This window comes from Ziziphus jujuba, chromosome 10 (assembly GCF_031755915.1).
Source record: "Ziziphus jujuba cultivar Dongzao chromosome 10, ASM3175591v1".
Classification (NCBI taxonomy): domain Eukaryota; kingdom Viridiplantae; phylum Streptophyta; class Magnoliopsida; order Rosales; family Rhamnaceae; genus Ziziphus; species Ziziphus jujuba.
In genome coordinates this window covers 6,842,685-6,861,794 of record NC_083388.1, presented here as the reverse complement: position 1 = coordinate 6,861,794, position 19,110 = coordinate 6,842,685, and the positions used below count along the sequence as shown (strand labels likewise).

The 19,110-nt window shown below is 29.5% G+C and overlaps 2 protein-coding genes across 3 annotated transcripts; both read left to right on the top strand.

Annotated features, from left to right (window-relative positions):
* The first annotated feature begins 2,604 nt into the window (after positions 1 to 2,604).
* LOC107410868 (BURP domain-containing protein 5-like) lies at positions 2,605 to 5,053 on the top strand. Its single transcript, XM_016018354.4, has 4 exons — positions 2,605 to 2,764; positions 3,139 to 3,195; positions 3,722 to 3,836; positions 4,078 to 5,053. Exons 1-4 carry the CDS (start codon positions 2,696 to 2,698, stop codon positions 4,794 to 4,796), a joined length of 960 nt encoding a protein of 319 aa, XP_015873840.3. The 5' UTR covers positions 2,605 to 2,695; the 3' UTR covers positions 4,797 to 5,053.
* A 5,656-nt stretch (positions 5,054 to 10,709) lies between these two features.
* On the top strand, positions 10,710 to 14,269 carry LOC125418101 (BURP domain-containing protein 3). Of its 2 annotated transcripts, XM_048466282.2 has the most exons (4): positions 11,008 to 11,754; positions 11,883 to 12,003; positions 12,635 to 12,803; positions 13,273 to 14,269. In XM_048466282.2, exons 1-4 carry the CDS (start codon positions 11,744 to 11,746, stop codon positions 14,046 to 14,048), a joined length of 1,077 nt encoding a protein of 358 aa, XP_048322239.2. In that variant the 5' UTR covers positions 11,008 to 11,743; the 3' UTR covers positions 14,049 to 14,269. The 2 variants fall into 2 exon arrangements, with proteins under 2 accessions (XP_048322241.2, XP_048322239.2); XM_048466284.2 differs by lacking the exons at positions 11,008 to 11,754; positions 12,635 to 12,803 and adding an exon at positions 10,710 to 10,924.
* The last annotated feature ends 4,841 nt before the right edge of the window (positions 14,270 to 19,110 follow it).

The following is a 19,110-nucleotide window of genomic DNA, read 5'->3' as shown; positions in this document are numbered from 1 at the left end:
CTAAGAGTAGAAGTTTAGGTTTTGAAAAATTAAAACTGATTTAAATATAATCAATTTTTAATTAATACATAAATCAGAATCCTACATATAATATTCAACAATGTGAAAAATGTTAATAAATAGCAATGCTCCGTTGGAAAAACCTAGTCGGCATGGAATTTCTTTCCACCAGCACAGTTAGGGGTGGACAAAATCCAATTCATTTTTAATGGTTTGGATTGGATTTTTATATCAATTGGATTGGATTGGGTTCAAATTATTATAAATTGTATGGATTGGATTGGTTATGGATTGGAAATATAAATCCAATCCAATCCAAATAATATATTATATAACTAAAAAATTATATATTTTTTTATTTTTTTCATTTTTATATATTAATTTTTAAATTTTTTCCATTTTTATATATTGATTTTTAATATATATATATATATATTTTTTTTCTTTTATATCCCCATATCCCAAATCCCAAATCAAATTGTAAATTATAATCCTAAACTAAACATTTACTTTTGTTACCGCCTACCACCAGTTCATCACTATCACCATAATATATATATATATATATATATATATATATATTTTACATTCTCATCATATATATATATCTACATATATTGTATCCAATTGTTACTTATATATATATATATATATGTTTAAATATAATTTATTACTAATTTTATTATTTTGATCTTTGTAGAGCTTACAGAATCAACTAAAATTAGTGAATCTGTCAACGTTGATTGACTTATGATTTACCAACATTTTAAGGTTAAAAAAAAAAAAATTATGCATTGATTCTTGAGTGAATGAATTTTGATGAATGTATTATTTTACATTATTTGTTTTAACAATTTTAATTTGATTTTATATGAGTGAGATGGTGACATTAATGTTTGCTATTTAAAAAGTGCATAATGTGTATCATTTGCTACATTTTCTTTTTTATTTTCCATTGTAGACTATGTTGTATTATTCTAATTGTATTTTATGTTTGGATAATTATAATTTATTATTTATATTTTAAATTTGAAAATTTTTTTATTTGTATTATATATTTATAAATTAGTAAGTTTTAAACCGATCAACCAATCCAAACCAAACCGATCATAAATGGTTTGGTTTGGTTTGGATTTAATGCTTTAATGGTTTGGTTTGGATTGTAAATTAGAAAAACCGATATGTATGGATTGGATTATATTTCGGTCCAAAACTGAATCAATCCAATCCATGCCCACCCCTAAGTACAGTAGACTTTTCCATAAAGCGTATATATCTATAGCTATATATAAAAGCCGCTATCTCCAACACTATTTCAATTTTCAGGCCCCCGTAAAAATACAGATATACCCTTTTTTTCTTCTCAAATTTCAATGTTTTAACATTATGTTGCAAGTTGTATAAATGGCCAAATTGGACATTACAATGATTTCAATGAAAAACACATTTTTCGACACCTGCTCATACACTTGCCCTTTCTTGCATCCACTACGTATCTTCTACTTTTTACAAAACCAAAGCATATTTTAACTAGAACAAAAGCCATGAAATTTAGTACATGTTACGAAACTGCCATTCGTTTCTTTAACAGGAATGCAAATCCAGTTTTAAAATTTTTTGACAAAGTAATGCTAATTTGTTTTATAATTAAAATGAAGAAAACAATAAAGTAATATATTTTAATGAAAAAAAGGTATTGTAGAAATGAAAAATAAGGGAAAATTTTAATAAAATAAATTAAAAGATTATAACTTAAAAGAAAATAAAAATATAATTCACATATTTTATTAATTAATGAAATATATTTATTAATTTATCAAATTTTATTGATTATTTTAGTTTTTGAATAATATTAGTTTTGTAATTATATTATATAAATTTATTATAGTTTTAGTTAGTTAAATAAATAAAAATGGCTAAGTTGAAAAAAATGTCAAATAAAATTTTTTATTATATTAAAATATTTATTTTGTTTTAGTTAAATATATAGAATAAATATCAATTTTATAATAGTAAGGAAAAATGGTGAAAATTTCTTATACTTCACTTTTTTATTTTTAATGATATGTAAGTTAAATATGTCTTTTAGCCGTTTAAGCCATCTTTTTTTTCAACCATCCAATTATTTTTATATCTTATTTGTTTTTCAATCTTAATTCTTGAATTTCAAATCTGGATATAAAAATTATCAGCATATATATATATATATATGTATATAAATATTAAAAAATATACATGAAGTTGCTTATCCCTATCCGAATAGTCTCATTTATTTAAAAAAAAAAGGATCAAAATTGTTTTACCCTATTGTAAATAAAAATATTTAAAATTTATCAATAAAAAATAATAGTAATATTAATATATATACAGATTTATGCATATTAATTTTAATTCTCAATACTATTTATTTTTAAATAATTTTTTTTTAAAATTGATAATATCAGTTGTAATATCTTAAATGGATATTATAAGTTAATAAATTTTTATTAGATAAATTAAATTATTTAATTTTATATATAATAAAAAATAATAAAATAATATTTAACATTATTAAATGCCGGTCCATCTGTTGCAAGCATGTGGCCATGCCTGCCTAGCATAAATATATATGAGGTGAATAACAGCTCACTGTTCTCTTCTCGACTGACTGGTTACTTGATCAGTTTTGTTTTTCTCCAAGTTCCGAGACACAGCAATGGCTAGAAGACCGACCATCTTCATGTCATGTGTGGCTTTCATACTTCTCTTAATAGCAGAAATCCAGGTAGAACCAAAATCTATTCACCTTCGACATCTCTTAGTTAACTCTGTTTGATTTTCAACCTTTTAAGGCAGTCCTCTTTTTTTTTTTTTTTTTTTTTTTTTTTTTTGTGGAATTGCTTAGTGATGGCCTATATTTTTGACTTTATAATATTGTCGTTTCTGGTTCTAAGTTACAAGTCTGTTATCTATGTATATTCTTCTAAATTTGATCTTCTCCATTTGAGCTTTTGCTTAGTTTGAAATTTACAACACATGATTTTCTGTCCTTTAAAAAAAATAAAAAATAAAAAACCCACAAAACAGACAGAGAGAGAGAGAGAGAGCGAGCGAGAGTTTAGTATGTTCGTTGACTGATGTACTAAATTGAATTTGCAGGCACTTAATGCAGAAACATCAGCAGGTCAACAAAATGTACAAGCAGACCACCAAATGGTGAGACTAGCATTCCGAAATTCATTTGTTTTTGTTGATTTATGCAATTTTATATATTAGACTAATTATGTCCATTAACTTTCTATAATTGATCTTTTTACTTTTTTTTCTTTTTGACTAAAACATAGAAGTTCTTTTGGGGGTGGGGGGTGGGGTAGAACTTATATACAGACTTCTTCTTTTAAGAGAATTAGTAAGAGATATCACTGATGATACATAATTAGAATTTATGATTCAGGAGCTCACCCATAAAAATTTGGAATAAAGTTTTATGCATATAGCCAGTGGAAATTTCTCCATGGAAAAATCCCAAAAATGACAATGACTTATGGTCATAAGGCAACTAACCCCAGGTTCTGGGTTCAAAGGGGTCATGAATCATGTGTAAGCATTCGCGCACCTTACAATGGAATTATTGGTTAGAAACGTAAAGAGAGGGTAATAACATAATATGAGTTTGACTATAAAGCATGAAAATTAAAATTGATGATATGGATCACAATTTTTTTGGTTTTTGTGGCTGCAGATTGAAATGGTTGGAAGCAATGCTTATAATCCTCCTTCTCAGCTTCTCTACTGGCAGTCAGCCTTACCAAATACAACCATGCCCAAACTTCTGATGGATCTTCTACTGCCACCTGGTTTGTACTTCTAGTAGATACTCCCTTGAATTACATATAATCCAGGGTACAAGCCCACATTATATATATATATATATATATATTTACATATGAAGTTGCCTTGACCCTTGATAGAAATTATAGAAGATATATTCTCTTCATTATGATTCATGATCTCTAATGGCATATATTTTCTAAAATTTAATGGTAAAATTAACAATTTTTTTTTTTTAAAAATCTTTTTTGGTTCTTTGTATTATAGGCTCTGCCTATGACCCCAGAGGAAACATAGATGTTCGTCCTCACTCTAGTGTGGATGCGACTTACTTCTTAGTATCCGATATCCAACAAGAACGGACAGTGAAAATGCTATTCCCTAAAGCCATGAACATCACCAAATTCTTACCACGCCAAGTTGCAGAATCAATACCCTTCTCAAGCACCAAGTTACCAGAAATCTTTGCCCACTTTGCAATCGACCCGAAATCCTTGGAAGCCAAAACAATGGAGATAGTACTCAAAGACTGTGAACAACCATTCCCAGAAGAGGAAGAGAGACGCTGTGTAACTTCGTTAGAATCACTAGTTGATTTTGTGGTTTCAAAGATCGGCAACAAAGTGGATGTTTATGTGACAGAGGTAGAGAATGAAGAGGCCCAAGAATTCATAATTGGTAAGAAAACAGAGTTGAAAAATGGAGATGTGTCAGTGATCTGTCACAAGGAGAACTTTGCTTATGCAGTGTTTTACTGTCATAAGATCTATGGCACAAAGGCTTATTGGGTTCCATTAAAGAAGGTTGGTGTTGATGATTATGGTGCAAAAATATCGAAGAATTTCGCAGTTGCTATTTGTCACACTGAAACTTCATCTTGGGATCCCAATATTGTGCCGTTTCAGCAGCTTAAAGTAAAGCCTGGAACTGCTTTTTGCCATTTCATCCGCAGTGACACCCTTCTCGTGACGGTTGCTAATAAGTAATATTAGAACAAATCGCAATGTTGGTTTCTCCAATCGTAGTAAAATTATATTATCCTATATATATATATATTGGTGCTTCAAATGGCCAAAATACAAAAATAAAAGGCTATGGCTTCTGAGATCATGTGCAAAGTTTGAGGTGTATGGATTTGTTGGATATGTATGGTGTGTGAAGTGTTGGATGATATCATATTGTTTGTAAGACTTTGATATCCTAATTTCCTAATATAATATTACTGGGTTGTCTTAGAACCAAACTTCTACTAGACAATTTACAGCCATGCACCATGGGCTTGTCTTTCTAATGTTGCTTCTAAGATTTGCAAGATTAACACACAAAATTTATAATAAAATATACACAAATATAAGCAAATATATACATACACAAACACAAACACATACACACATATATATATATATAATCATTTTATGGTATCCGTGTCTACATTTTTTTTTATCATATAAATGTTCAAAAAGACGATGATTTAAAAAAAATAGTCGTCAATATTATTAGACAAAGATGATGATTTTTTTAAAAATTATCATATTTGTAAAAACGTTTCCATGATAAAAAAAAAATGTATGTCCACATCATAAAGTATCCATATATATATATATATATATATGTTCTTTATATATATGTGTGTGTGTGTGTGGATATGAATTCTTTGTCCAAAACCATTAAGGCCTTATTATTAGTTATTATGTTACTTCAAAAGGCTGAAATTTAAATATGCATTTAAGCATTTAGGAATATAGTTCCAAGTATAGTTCCAAGGTTATGCGGAAATTATGATACCACACTTGACCAAGTAGCCTAAGTCAATGCCGTAGAAAGCTTGTTACCAAGACATTTTGACCTACTTTTCTGTTAAACCCAAATGCTTTGAACTGGAAATAGAAACAATGGAGACATGCAACCAGGGCCGTTTTAACCATTTTTGAGACTCTAAGCAGCAAAAAAAAAACTTACTTGTGGTTTTAATTAAATATTAGTTTTTTTTTTTTGGAAAAATAGATTTTTTATATAAAATTTAATTTTCCAGCTTTCTCGAGATGAAAAATTTCTAATTAAAATTTTAAAATAAAATTGTATTAATTTCAATTTTGAAAATTTTTTTTATGTTGAAGCTACGTTAATAAATATTGTTAGCAATATTTTACAAGCTATCATGCATTGGGAAAGTAATTTAATTTATTTTTAGGGCCCAATAAAATGGACGCTCAAGCATAGGTCTTAGTGGCCTATGTCTTAATCCCGGTATGATAATATGGTTTGTCGTAAATCCTTTGATATTGATGATTTGTACGTATAATATCATATATGTATATACACACACTAGTTTTTGGATTGTTTTACATTGTTTGTACTTTGGATGATGATCACGTACGATATTATTATTGGTTTTTAAAGCACCACCACTTAAATATATAACTACAAGGAATTTGCATTACTTTTGTTTTTAAAATTGAATGAACAATGTGCTAGGGCAATTAATAACGTCTATCACATTTTGAATGGAAATGTATGAGTTTAGTGCATGTTCAATGCGGCAAAAAATTGTAATGGGGTAAAATATTAGGCTAAATATTGAGAAAAAAGTTGAAGAAAGTGGAAAGAAATGAGGATTATATCGTATAATATATACATATACATATACATATCTCTATATATATATATATATATATGGTTGTTGGGGATCTATTAATTCCGACATAAGATAAGAATGTTGCTATCCATTTATTTATTATTGTTATTAACCAATTATTTTGGTTAGGAAGTTAGTTTGGTTGTTAGATATTTAGGCATTTGGAGAGCATTCTGGAATTTTAAACGTTTTGGTCCCTCTAATTTTGGTATCTTGGCTTGTATCAACCCAATTTTAAAATAATATATTTAATTTTGGGTGTATTCTGTAAATTTTCTACATTGTATTATAAATTACTTTCTTTGAACTATGTTTGATTGATTTTGTTTTTTAAATTTTTGTCTCATTGATGACTTTGGAAAATTTATATAAAGTGAAGCTTATATAAAAGTGATTTGATGTTCAAATATCAACTTTTTTTTTTATGAGCTTTTGAATCACATCAAAAGTTAAGATTTAAAAGTCGACGCTTAAAAAAAACATCGGCTTTACTGTATATATACCAAAATCGATACTTTTTTTAAAAAAAAATGTTGGTTTTGCTGTATATAACTGTATACATATATACAGCAAAGCCGATATTTTTTTTTTTATAAAAAAATATCATTTTTGGTGCTGACTGAATGTGAACAGATCGCATTGTAGTCTCCTCCTATATATATATATATATATGTGTGTGTATATTTATATATGTTTATATGTGTATATATAGATATATTATATATAAATTGTTGATGCTTTAATTTGACCTCCAAAATATCTTCATCAATTTGACAGATCAACGCTCATCAACCAGATAGTCGTCCACTTATAGTGTTTAGTAATAGAAATGGTAAAGAGAATTTTGAGATCATATCGTCTTATGAAAACCATGGAATATTTATAGGAGCATCTGAATATTTGAAGATGACAAATTTTAGTTCAAACCATGAGATTATCATGTGACTTTATCATATGTCCGCAATTGTTGCTTTATTCAAATAAATGATAGTTATTCAAATGTGAATTATAGCTGTTGTTATTTGAATTACGAACATCCAAAAACTTCACTCCATAATATCCATGATATTAAAATCTGATACCACATCTGGTGGTTATGATTCAAATAGTTGAGACTAATTCTTGATCAAGTAGCTAAAGCCATGTTTTGGTCGTTGATCGTAGTTGACTAACTTGATCTGTAACCAGCCATAAAAAGAACTAGTTTTTATAACCACTAGTTCTTACTCTCCATTACCATATTAAAAATAAATAATCATGATTCTGTCGTATGTCTTTGAGCTAATTTTATTATCCACAACATAAATTCCCCACTACTGTATATCACTAAATAATTTTTGTCAGATATGTACAAGTAGTTTGTGGTTGAATATGATATATGTTGTAATTAAAAATCAATTAATCATAATTGATGACCAACTGACCATGTTTAACACTTAAAAAACAAAAAAAAAAAAAGAAAGAACAAACAAAGATTTTTAGTCATTTCACATAAAAATGCAATATAAACAGCAATTTAGATCTTGCGAAAAGAAACCCTCGACTTAAAAAAAGTTTTCATAAAGAGCCACTCTTTTAGACTTGGGCTGGATGATCACGCAAGACCCTTATGTCTTCTTGTTTCAAAATTTAATTAATTCAAAATTATGCTCTCCTTGCAAAATTCACTATTTAAACTGCAACATTTAGAACTTTTTATTAAAAGCAATTTTTTGACAAAAGAAAAAAGAGAGAATTGTAACAATTGACGTTTTTATCAGAAATGTAGACGAAAGTTTTGGCAATTGCTTTATTAAAAATAGTTTATTTAGTTAAAAGCTTTTAATTTCTATATATTGATTATACTCAAAGCATCTCCAATAATTTTATCAATTGAAACTTATATGATAAAGAAAAAGAGATTGTGAATATAAGAAAAAAGGAGAAAGATTGAATTTATAACTCATATTATTTAATAGATCTTTCACAGATAAAAAATTTGTCATATATTTTGTATTTTTTTTAATGTTATTTCAACTGAACAGACAGCATCATTACATATGTTTTTTTTAAAAAATTGTCTATTAATCTTGTATGCCAATTTTTTTTTTTAAATATATAGACTTAATAAATAGACCATTAATGGTTTTTTTTTTTTTTTTGGAAATTAAATTCCATCTATTAACTACTGACCTAGCAAGTGAAGGTTGCCATTTGGTCAATGAAGTTTTAAATTTTAAATCATCACTTAACATGTCACTCTCTTTCTTCACTTAAAAAAAAAAAAAATAAATAAAAAAAGACAAGGAGACTAAAAATAACTGACCAAAATGCAAAGAAAATGAATATGCATATATATCCATTTCCTCTTTTCTTGCTGATACCGACAAACACTACCTGTTAAATTTTTTTTCACACAATTTCTCTATCTTTCTCTCTTTTTTTGTTTCTTTCCCCACCCACTTGCTGACCTAAAGGAACTTTTTTTTTTTTTGTTTTTTTTGAAAAAGCAAAAATGGAGTGGCAGGTTGGGTTAGTATGACAAATTTTCATACTAACGGACTACAACATGGCAAAATATATATAATAATACAAATATTATTATCGCATATAGCAAGCAAATATATGTACGTATTATATATATATATATATATATATGAACATGTATAGAATTATTTGGAGTTTTAAGAATTCCAACTAGATACATCTTTAAGAGGAAATTTTCGACAATGTGATGAATAATTTTTTTACTTTATTCTTCACTTTACCACCTGTATTAAAAATTTCAACAGATTGCCACCTATACTTATTGTTTTGTTGTCATTTCAATACAATTTCAAACTACTGTTAAAGTTACAGAACGCTAACATGTGCATCTCACATGGCCAAACTCAAGGGAATTTGATGGAAGAAAAAATTGATTTTGAATTGATTTTGGTTTTCCATGACTGAGAAACAAAGAAAAATACCCACAAAAAAAAAAAAAAAAAACTTTGGTTTTCATTCCCCACTCCTATTTTATTTAATAAAGGATTTTTAAATCCTATATTTATTTATTTTTTTAGCATAATCATAAAAACCCTATTCTCAATAAAAGCAATAAGATTTGCCACAATTTGTAGCTTTCCTGTATATTCTTCATTCAAAAATTGAACCTTCTGAAGTTGCTACGTAATTTAGATTGCAACAGCAATCCGTCCAGCAACTTGGTTAAGATGCCGCTGGCCACAGGATGTATGATTTAGAGTGTGTGATTCTCCTTCCACACTTTTTGAAGTGTATGACCACCGTTCCTTTTGCTACCTCAATTGCTATATATGAAAATCCACAGTACGGACTTAAAATAATAAAAAAAGAGTCAATTATTAGTTAAGAAATTATTCCTTTTAAATCCTTTGTTTAAAAATCTTCTGTTAAGGAAAATATCAGCAGGAAGGAAAATTAATTAATTAATTATTTTTTTTTTTGGGGTACCAAAAACCACTTTATTTTTTGCGTCTCTTCGTTAAGCCATGGAAACCCAAAGACAATTTTTTCTTCCATCAAATGCTCTGATCACTGTCATATGAGGTACACATGGTGGCTTTCCACTGCTTTTCCCTAACGGTGTTATAAATTGTATTAAAACGACAACAAAGAAATAATATAGGTGGCAATGTGTTGAAATTTTAATTGAGATGGTAAATTGGAAAACAAGGTAAAAATTCACGTAGATAAAATGTATTTTACCATTTTTTTCAATTGTTTTTCCCCTCTCTTTGTTGTGAACTTTTGATGCCATAAATGGGCAAGGCAATGAAATCAGCAAATGACATCATCAAATAAAAATCCAAAACACAATCCTTTGGTTCTCAAAATCTAGATAATTCTGACCTTTGGCATCCTTTCCAAAAACTAAAAAAAAAAAAAAAAAAAAAGGAAAAATCCTTTTCAAAATAATAAGAAAAACAAAAACCGAAAGAAAATCAAAAAAGCAAAAACCTGATAATTATATATAATAGCTTTTCAAAAAGTTCTCAGAAAAGTAATTGAAACCGTGGAGAATTATCCGATGGTGGATCAACCTTTTGAAGGCCACTTGTTAAGTGGGCTTATCAACATCCTTCGGCAGCCAGTGAAACGGCGACACACAAAATTTTTGATAAATTAATTGTCATATAATTACAGAATTTCTTTAATAATTCAAAATTGATATAACATTCATGCGCATATATATGCTGAGAATAATTCAAAATTGAATAATTCAATTCATACTGCTGCAGAAAATATGTGATATGTCGGGGTATAGCTTTTCTTCTCTATAAAAGCTAGCCTACTTCAACTCCTCCATATGCAAGCAAATCATCCTTTTCTTTCTTTCTTCTTTTTTCTTTTTGAAAAGCAGGGAAATCCTTCCCTATTAGTATTTTTTTTTTCTTTTTTTTGGGGTAAATCCTTTCTTATTAGTTTGTTAATTAAGACACCATGCAGTTTCAGCAGTGCTTTTTCCTTTATGTTTATGTAAGCTTTTAGTACCCATCCTTATATATATTTCCTATTTGCATCTAAATAAATTTTACAGTACGGATGGTCTGCATGCGAACCATAGTATTAATAATGATTTTTTCAAAAACAATCATCAATATTCGTTTCTATGTGATAGTATTGACTATGATTTCTTTAAAAACCGTTTTAATATTGAAAGTCTTCATATGGACCGTTCATACTATAAATGGACTTTATATGTATATAACTTTTTTATCATGTAGATGTCAAATTTTTAACTTGTAGATATACATAAGGCAATATGTTTTCTGAATTTGGAGATGTCCATAAAAAAGAAAAAACTATATTTATAGTTTAAATTTATTGAGAATATGGTTTCCACTTATATTGAATACATAATGGAATAAGAAGTATTAATGGTTAATATTTGCACTACCAGAAGTTTTTAGTATTAAATCATTAATTGAAATAACATATATATTTAATATTGGATGCATCAAAACATTTTATCTTATATTGAAAACATGTTATTAATAGATCATTATTCTTTCTCTATATGTATAGTTAGAGAACATATTTCCAATAAATCATTACCTTTTACCTCTATATATAGTTAATTAGTTAGTTATCCTGCAAATCAAATAACTTAAGGTAATTATCACATCTATCTAAATACTTTTAAATTAAAGAATATTATCATGGCCAGCTGAATCTATCTTCTAAAAGCAAAATTAAATGGTTGATATGGCAGCTTCTTAGGATAAAATCATAATATGTGACAAAATGAGTATATAAATACAGCTCTAAGGTAGGGGAAGGTGTTCACCTCAAAGGATGCACATTTGGTGAGTATCTTCCCTTACCATAGCAATTCAATATAGGTATATATGTTATGGAAGGCGTGTTGAATATTTGATGATAATCATAAGTTGATAAAACCATTATAATTTGGTCATAATTTTGTGGTATGCAGCTGGTTGCAGCGGTTGGAAGCTATGCCTATGCTTATAATTCTGAAATGGAGCTTTACTGGCACTCGGCTTTACCAACTACTGCCATGCCCAAAGCTCTTTGGGATTTATTACAGCCGGCTGGTTTGTACTTCTAATGCTTCTTACAAATTTTAATTTACTTCTACCATTAGTTAGTACATAATAAACTAGCAGATAATAAAGCATGTAAATTTATACATTAATATTTCTTTCTGTTTTGTAAATTTATTATGCCTTATTTAAAAAAGAAAAAGAAAAAGAAATATTCATGCCTTCACTATATTTTCTTGAAAGAAAATTAATTTACATATTAAATTATCTGAAAATTACGTATGTAAAGGGGAAAAAAATTGCAATAACAATGAATAAATTTAACGACAAGTTTCAAATGGATGAAAAGCAAAAAAATAAAAAACAGCAATTTTTTATTACATGTTTGTTTTTTTTTTTTTTTGGTTTGGGGGATATTAACGCTATTGTTGGCACCTCAAACTATAAACTATATTGGTATTTGCACACCTTGTATCCTAATTTATTTTTTCTGATATTTTACATCAAAAGCTTGCACCCTTATTAGTCTTTGGCATTTCTTCTGTCAGAGTAATTAACAGAGTAATGAAGTGCAGTGCAGCCCACAAAACACTAAATCAAGGGTAGTTTGTGTCTTTTCACATTTCCTCTAATAATTTGTTTTTAAATAGAGATTACACTTCCAGTATTTGCACTGATTTAGGATGGCGGAAGGCGATTATTTGGCGGTAGGGATAGCAGTTGGTGGGGCTGCAGTGTTAGTTGTGGTGCGTATGATAGCCATGCAAGCCTATTTCGACCCAGCTGCCCTTTCGAGATTTCATGCTTTTCTTATTGTGGGCTTGACCTGCAGAGACTAAACGAACATCAAAGTAAAGCCAATTGTTGTTGCCGCATCATGGTTATTTTAACTTTCTATGGTGGCCTTTACTGTTCGAGTCCTCTCTCTCTCTCTCTCTTGACAGTCACAGCCCCTCTTTCCTAAATCTTTAATTAGTTATTGTAAAAAGACGTAAATTACCTTTCTTTAAATGTCATGTGCCCTGCACATAATTCCTCTGTTACATTCCTGATTTTGAAGATTAAAACAAAAAAGAGAGAAATCAGATGCAGTGACGCTTTTTTGTCCAAAATCCTGGAAGGATCAACTACTTATAATTTTTTGCGTTACGTTATGTTTATATTTAGTGCATATAGCCAAGTTATCATAATAAGCCAGCGGATATATATATATATATATATATAATTTGATTTTGGACAAATCTTGGACAAGTTTTTCTTGATCTGAATGATTGCCATGTTTTTATATATATATATATATATATATATATATCATTGTAGGTGCAAAGGAAAATGGTTATGTAGGCGTTGGCAAAGAAGTAGAAATGGAACCAGACATCAGTCCCAGCCTAGCTTATGCCTCTCCTCCTGGAAGCGTGAGCGTTCATCACTCGGATGCTGATGTCAAGTCTTTCTTCTTTGAAAGTGATCTGCATGAAGGTTCAAAAATGAAGTTATCATTTCCCAAAATAAAAAACTCGGCCAAATTCCTACCTAGCCAAGTTTCGGAATCCATTCCTTTCTCAACCACCAAGTTACCGGAAATTCTAGCCCACTTCTCTATGAAATCCAAATCCTTGCAAGCAAAAGCAATGGAAGACACACTTAAGGTGTGTGAGGCACCAGCCCTGAATGGGGAAGACAAGTACTGTGCAACTTCATTAGAATCTCTTGTAGATTTCGGAGTTTCGAAGCTAGGGAACCAGATAAAGATAATTTCTCCAACCCAGGTACAGAGAGAAGATCCACATGTATACACCATTGGAAGAGGAACAAAGATGATTGGAGACAAGTCAGTGGAGTGCCACAAGCTTAACTATGTTTATGCAGTGTTCTACTGCCATGAGGTCCAGGGCACAAGGGCTTATAGAGTTCCACTCAAGCAGCAGCTGCAGCAGCCACGAGAAGATGGTGATGTTGCACTTGCTGTTTGTCACTCTGATACATCAGCTTGGAACCCTAAGAATGAGGCTTTTCAGCAGCTTAAAGTGAAGCCTGGAACTGTACCTATATGCCATTTCCTTAGCAGTGACACCCTTTTCTTGGTTAACAAGTGATCAAAAATCAAGGAGTGGGATTTATTATATATGTTCCTTTTAATATATAGTCAAAGACCTAAAATATATATTGTCTTGAATAGTGTTTGGGTTGTGTTGATTTCTATAGACTATAACTAGGATGTCATTTATGTTTGAACGTTATATATGTAGTTTTTTCATAAATCCTGTGCTAATCATGCATATATCATGTATATTTATCTAGTTTTTGGATTGTTTTACATTATTTGTACTTTGGAAGACAATCATGTACAATATTATTACCGGTTACAAAGCACCATTGCTTAAATATATAATTATAAGGAATATGCAATACTTTTGTTCTCAAAATTGAATGAACAATGTGATAGGACAATTAACAACGTTTATCACACTTTGAATGAAAATGTACAAGTTCAGTGCATGTTCAATGCAAAAGGCATGCATACAAGCGAACAAATATTAGGCTAAACATTGAGAAAAAAAAGTTGAAGAAAGTGGAAAGAAATGGATTTTTATATCGATCATATATATATTATATACATATATGGTTGTTATGAATCTACTAATCCAACATAAGATAAGAATGTATTGTGCTGATATAGTAAATATAAAAAGTGTAAAAAGTGACACATCAATTAATGATTAAGATTTAGAATCTTAACTGAGGAACTGGCAACCTTCTCTTGCTAGATCAGTAGGTGAAAGGTTTTTAATAAAATCGTCAAGTGTTGCGGTTTAAATATTGAATTTTGCAAGGAGAGCATAATTTTGAACTAGGAAGACATAGATTCCTGGGTTATCATCCGGCCCATGTCTAAAAAAGTAGCTCTTCGCGACATTTTATTTTATTTTTTATTTTTTTTAGATTGAGGGCTTCTTTCACACGACCTAAATAAGAGACCTAAATTGCTCTGCAGACTACATTTTTATGTGAAATGAGTAAAAGCCCTATACTTTCTTCTTCTTCTTCTTTTTGGGTTTTTTTCCGTTCACATATTTTAGAAAATTTTACTTGAGTTTGTTACTGGGCTTTATAAACACAATTTTTTTGTTCAAGGTCTTCTATTTGCAATTGTAGGCAAGTTTCATCATGAGTATTGAACTTGTAGGCTTAAAACTTGCATGGAAATAATATGTAAGAGATAAATCACCCTAAACTTACATGTAAGTTCAATATGTACAGATGTGAATGCAAACCAAAACTTTTTCTAACAACAAATTAGAATGAAATATGAGCAAAATAAATGTATTTAACTTCAGCTTGAACAGCCTTATCAAAAAATTGAATAGCCAACGGAGTTTTGTGGTGGTTATATATTTAAGCATATATCCACCAATTTTTTATTATATTATTTATTAAAAGGATAACAAGTATATCGATATCTCATTATGCACTGATCAGTGTAAGTTGCTTTTTTGTCTGCTAAAAGCATATGTGATGTGGAAGCATTATCCAAATCTAGAATGAGAGTAATTCCGGTAATTCAACAGAGTCAGAAGAATATTCTTGTTTGATTATTTAAAATATTTTTTTCACGATCTAGCATCAATATCGATAATCTCTTAGGTATAAGTATAAATGATTTATACCAAGATAACCAATCTCACTTCATCAAAGAATACCCTTTTGAATCTGAATGCCTGATAGAAATTGATTCCATCGTTTCCATAAATTGTAATTTTTTAAATAAATGGTTGTGTTCCCTCTAAGACCAAGATGTGCTTTTTTACGTGCAAATGGGCCTGTCTGTACCCAACTATTTTTATTCTTTTGAACATGGATGAGATAAGACCTTGACAATACAAGTCCTCACATTTTGTTGTGGGGTTATTACTTTTAGGACCTTGCCAATTTCAAATTTCAGTAAATTGAAAAAAAGAAAAAGAAAAAAAGAAAAAAGAAAAGAGAGGATCATCATCAAATTTCTCTTTTCCTCCTTAATTTCTCCAATCTGAATGATCTCCGTCTTTACAAAATTGAGGATCTACATTCTCCTCTTGATATTCAACATCTTACCTCACTCGGCCGCATCGTGACCAATGAAGATGACCTTGCATGGGAAAGCCCTTGAAAATATCCTTATATTGTTATTTAAACATTCTTCCTTAATTGGAGACTCTTCATGAGGAGATTCGACATGTTACAAAGCCTATTAAGATTATAGAATGTGTGAAAGTTCAATTAGTTTTCCAAAGTGGATAAATATATATATATATATATATATATATATATATATATATATATATATATATATATATATGTGTGTGTGTATATATAAACATATAATTATTCTCTCATATGAGAAATCATGGATGAATTTTGTTTGGAACACTAGTACAGATGACGATTCTTATAAAGATCATTATCCATATAATCTATAATAGACAATAGTTTCTAGGTAAACCATTGTCTTTAATTGTGTCTCAAACAAAATTCATTCGTGATTTCCTTCATGAGAGATTGTTATAAGTCTCTTACAAAATCCTTGATAACCGTATCAAAATTTTACTAGATATATCTGTACAAGAACTTTTGGATAATGTGATGAATAAATTTTTTAATTGGTTTTTCTCCCTTTCATTGTTATGAATTTAAGAAAAATTTCATTTAGACCTTTTAGCTTTGCCTTAATTATACATAACCTATATTTTTGAAAAATTATAACTAATCTCCCATTTCTCAGTTTTTACTGGTTAATTTTAATAATTAGAGGCTAAAATTGTATTTTCACAATATTATTCAATTATAATATACTAATTTTGATATCTTTTTGGCTTTTAACTATTAAAATTAATTAGTAAAAATTGACCGATGTGTCTATTTTGATGATTCTAGAAAACTAAAAAAAGTTTAGTGATGATTTTTCAAAAGCATGTATTCTAAATATAATTATGATAAACTAAAAGGGTCTAAATGGAATTTAGTTGAATTATCACTGATCTCAAAAGGTTAAGTAGGTAAGCTTTCATTTGATTTATATTTTCCTCTAATACTCTGTCTCAAATGTAGGCCCGTTTCTTTTGGGTTTTCTTTCTTGGTGCATACATGTTTCTTCATTTATTTATTTATTTTGGATGAAGTTGTTGAGTTTTGAACTCAATACTTCTTGGATCTCTGGCTTTGATACCACGTTGAATTATCACTGATCCCAAAAGGTTAAGGTAATAGAAGGTGAGCTTTCATTTGATTTATATTTTTCTCTAACAAATTTACCCTATAAACTTATGATGTATGTAGTGGAGAAATTATTTTTCAGCCAATGAAATTAGCAAATGTTGTTATCAAATAAATAAAAATCTAAAATACAATTCTATATATGGTTCACAAATACAAAATAATTCTAAACTTTGGCCTCTTTTCCAAAAAAACAAAAACTTGATAGTTATATGTAGAGAAATATTCTTTTGAACGATGAAGTTCAAGATAGGAGTAGGCAAAATCCAAACTAAATTGGCAAAAGCAACCAACCCAAACTAGTTGGTCCTATTTGGGTTGGATTTTTTTTTTTCCCTTCCAAATTCGATACAATTCTGTTATTATAATGTAAAAAACAAAATTCTTGGTTAGATTGTCAGGGAGGAGAATTTTTAACCTCTGCCCAACCTGAACCAACCAAAATAGCAAGCAATATATATATATATATATATATTCAGTATTTCTAATACATATGGCTTTTATTGGTTATGGAGTCATGTGTATTGTGGTCCTTTCCTTATATGATCATTTCCTTGAAATCACTTATTGCACGGTTCAATTTATGTAACATCATGTCTCTAATAGTGGCCTATCACACTCTTCTTGGTATGAAATTTTTTATTCAAAATTTCCCAGGAGATCATTGTCTTTGAATTACTCTTATCTGAACACACTTAACTTTAAAGTTCTTTCGGAAGCCAACCAGGCTGAAAAGGTGGGCAATGTCGGATTAGAAAATAGCCTGCCAGTTCTTTTTGCTTCCATTCACATTGGTTGTCACAATCTATCCCCCTTGGAGCCTAATATCCTTCGTGGCACACTTCGGATTGAGTATAAGCTCTGATACCATTTCTAACACTATACTTTTATGATAGACCTATTATTCTCTGTCAACATTGTTTCCAATTTAGCCACCGTATTTGGTATGAAGTTTTTTGTTTAAAACTTCCCAATAAGTCATCCATCTTTAGATTACTCTTGCAGCCTCTACTGGTAAACTTATCACTCTTTGTCCAATATGGAGTTTTTTGTTCAAAGTTTTTTAGGAGGTCACATATCTTTGGACTACTTTTGCATGAGCATGTTTAACTTTGAAGTTTTTTTGAACCCTGAAGTCAACTAAGCTAAAAAGTCCTCTGCATTATTAGAGTAAGTATCATTACCTTTAGATCATCTCCCATTCCATACCCGAGCAATGTAGGATTGGAGATCAGGTAGCCTATCAATTACTCTTGTACTCATCACATTGGTTGTCACAATCTACCCCCCTTGGAGCCCAGTGTCCTCGTTGGTCCACTTCCGATCATTGGTACACAACCGACCGGGTACAAGCTCTGATCTATTGTAACATCCCATTTCCAATGGTAAATTTGTCTCTGCCAACATTATCACTAATTTAGCCACGCATTCGATATGAGATTTTTTTTTTTTTTTTTCAAAATCTTACCAAGAGGTCATCCATCTTTGGACTACTCTTGTATGAACATGCTTAATTTCGGAATTCTTTTAAATCCTGAAGCAAACCACTCTGAAAATGCCTCAGCGTTATAAATGTGACTATCATTACATTTGAATTATCTCTTATTCCATACTCAAACAATATGGGATTGGATACTAAGTAATATACCATTGCCTCTTATATCCGCCCACATTTGTCGTTACAATTTAAATGTAAAATTTTAAATCCTAATCGATTAAAACTTTCCAATTTGAAAGAAAGTCAACTTAAATTTATTCAAAAAAAAAAAAAAAAAAAAAAAGAGAAACCCAACCCAAAAAACTACAATATTTCTCATGCACATGCTCCTCTTTAATATAAGGGTAGGGTTCACACCATAGGCTGATCTAGCTTGAGCTCCGGAGGCAAGTCCCTATCCTCAATTT

Excerpts from the sequence above, each read along its gene's own strand:
- LOC107410868 (XM_016018354.4), top strand. The coding sequence starts at position 2,696 with ATGGCTAGAAGACCGACCATCTTCATGTCATGTGTGGCTTTCATACTT. Across the intron at positions 2,765-3,138 it reads TCTTAATAGCAGAAATCCAG|GCACTTAATGCAGAAACATC; the intron begins GTAGAACCAAAA and ends TTGAATTTGCAG. Across the intron at positions 3,196-3,721 it reads TACAAGCAGACCACCAAATG|ATTGAAATGGTTGGAAGCAA; the intron begins GTGAGACTAGCA and ends TTGTGGCTGCAG.
- LOC125418101 (XM_048466282.2), top strand. Across the intron at positions 12,004-12,634 it reads GGATTTATTACAGCCGGCTG|GATGGCGGAAGGCGATTATT; the intron begins GTTTGTACTTCT and ends GCACTGATTTAG. Across the intron at positions 12,804-13,272 it reads GAGACTAAACGAACATCAAA|GTGCAAAGGAAAATGGTTAT; the intron begins GTAAAGCCAATT and ends ATATCATTGTAG.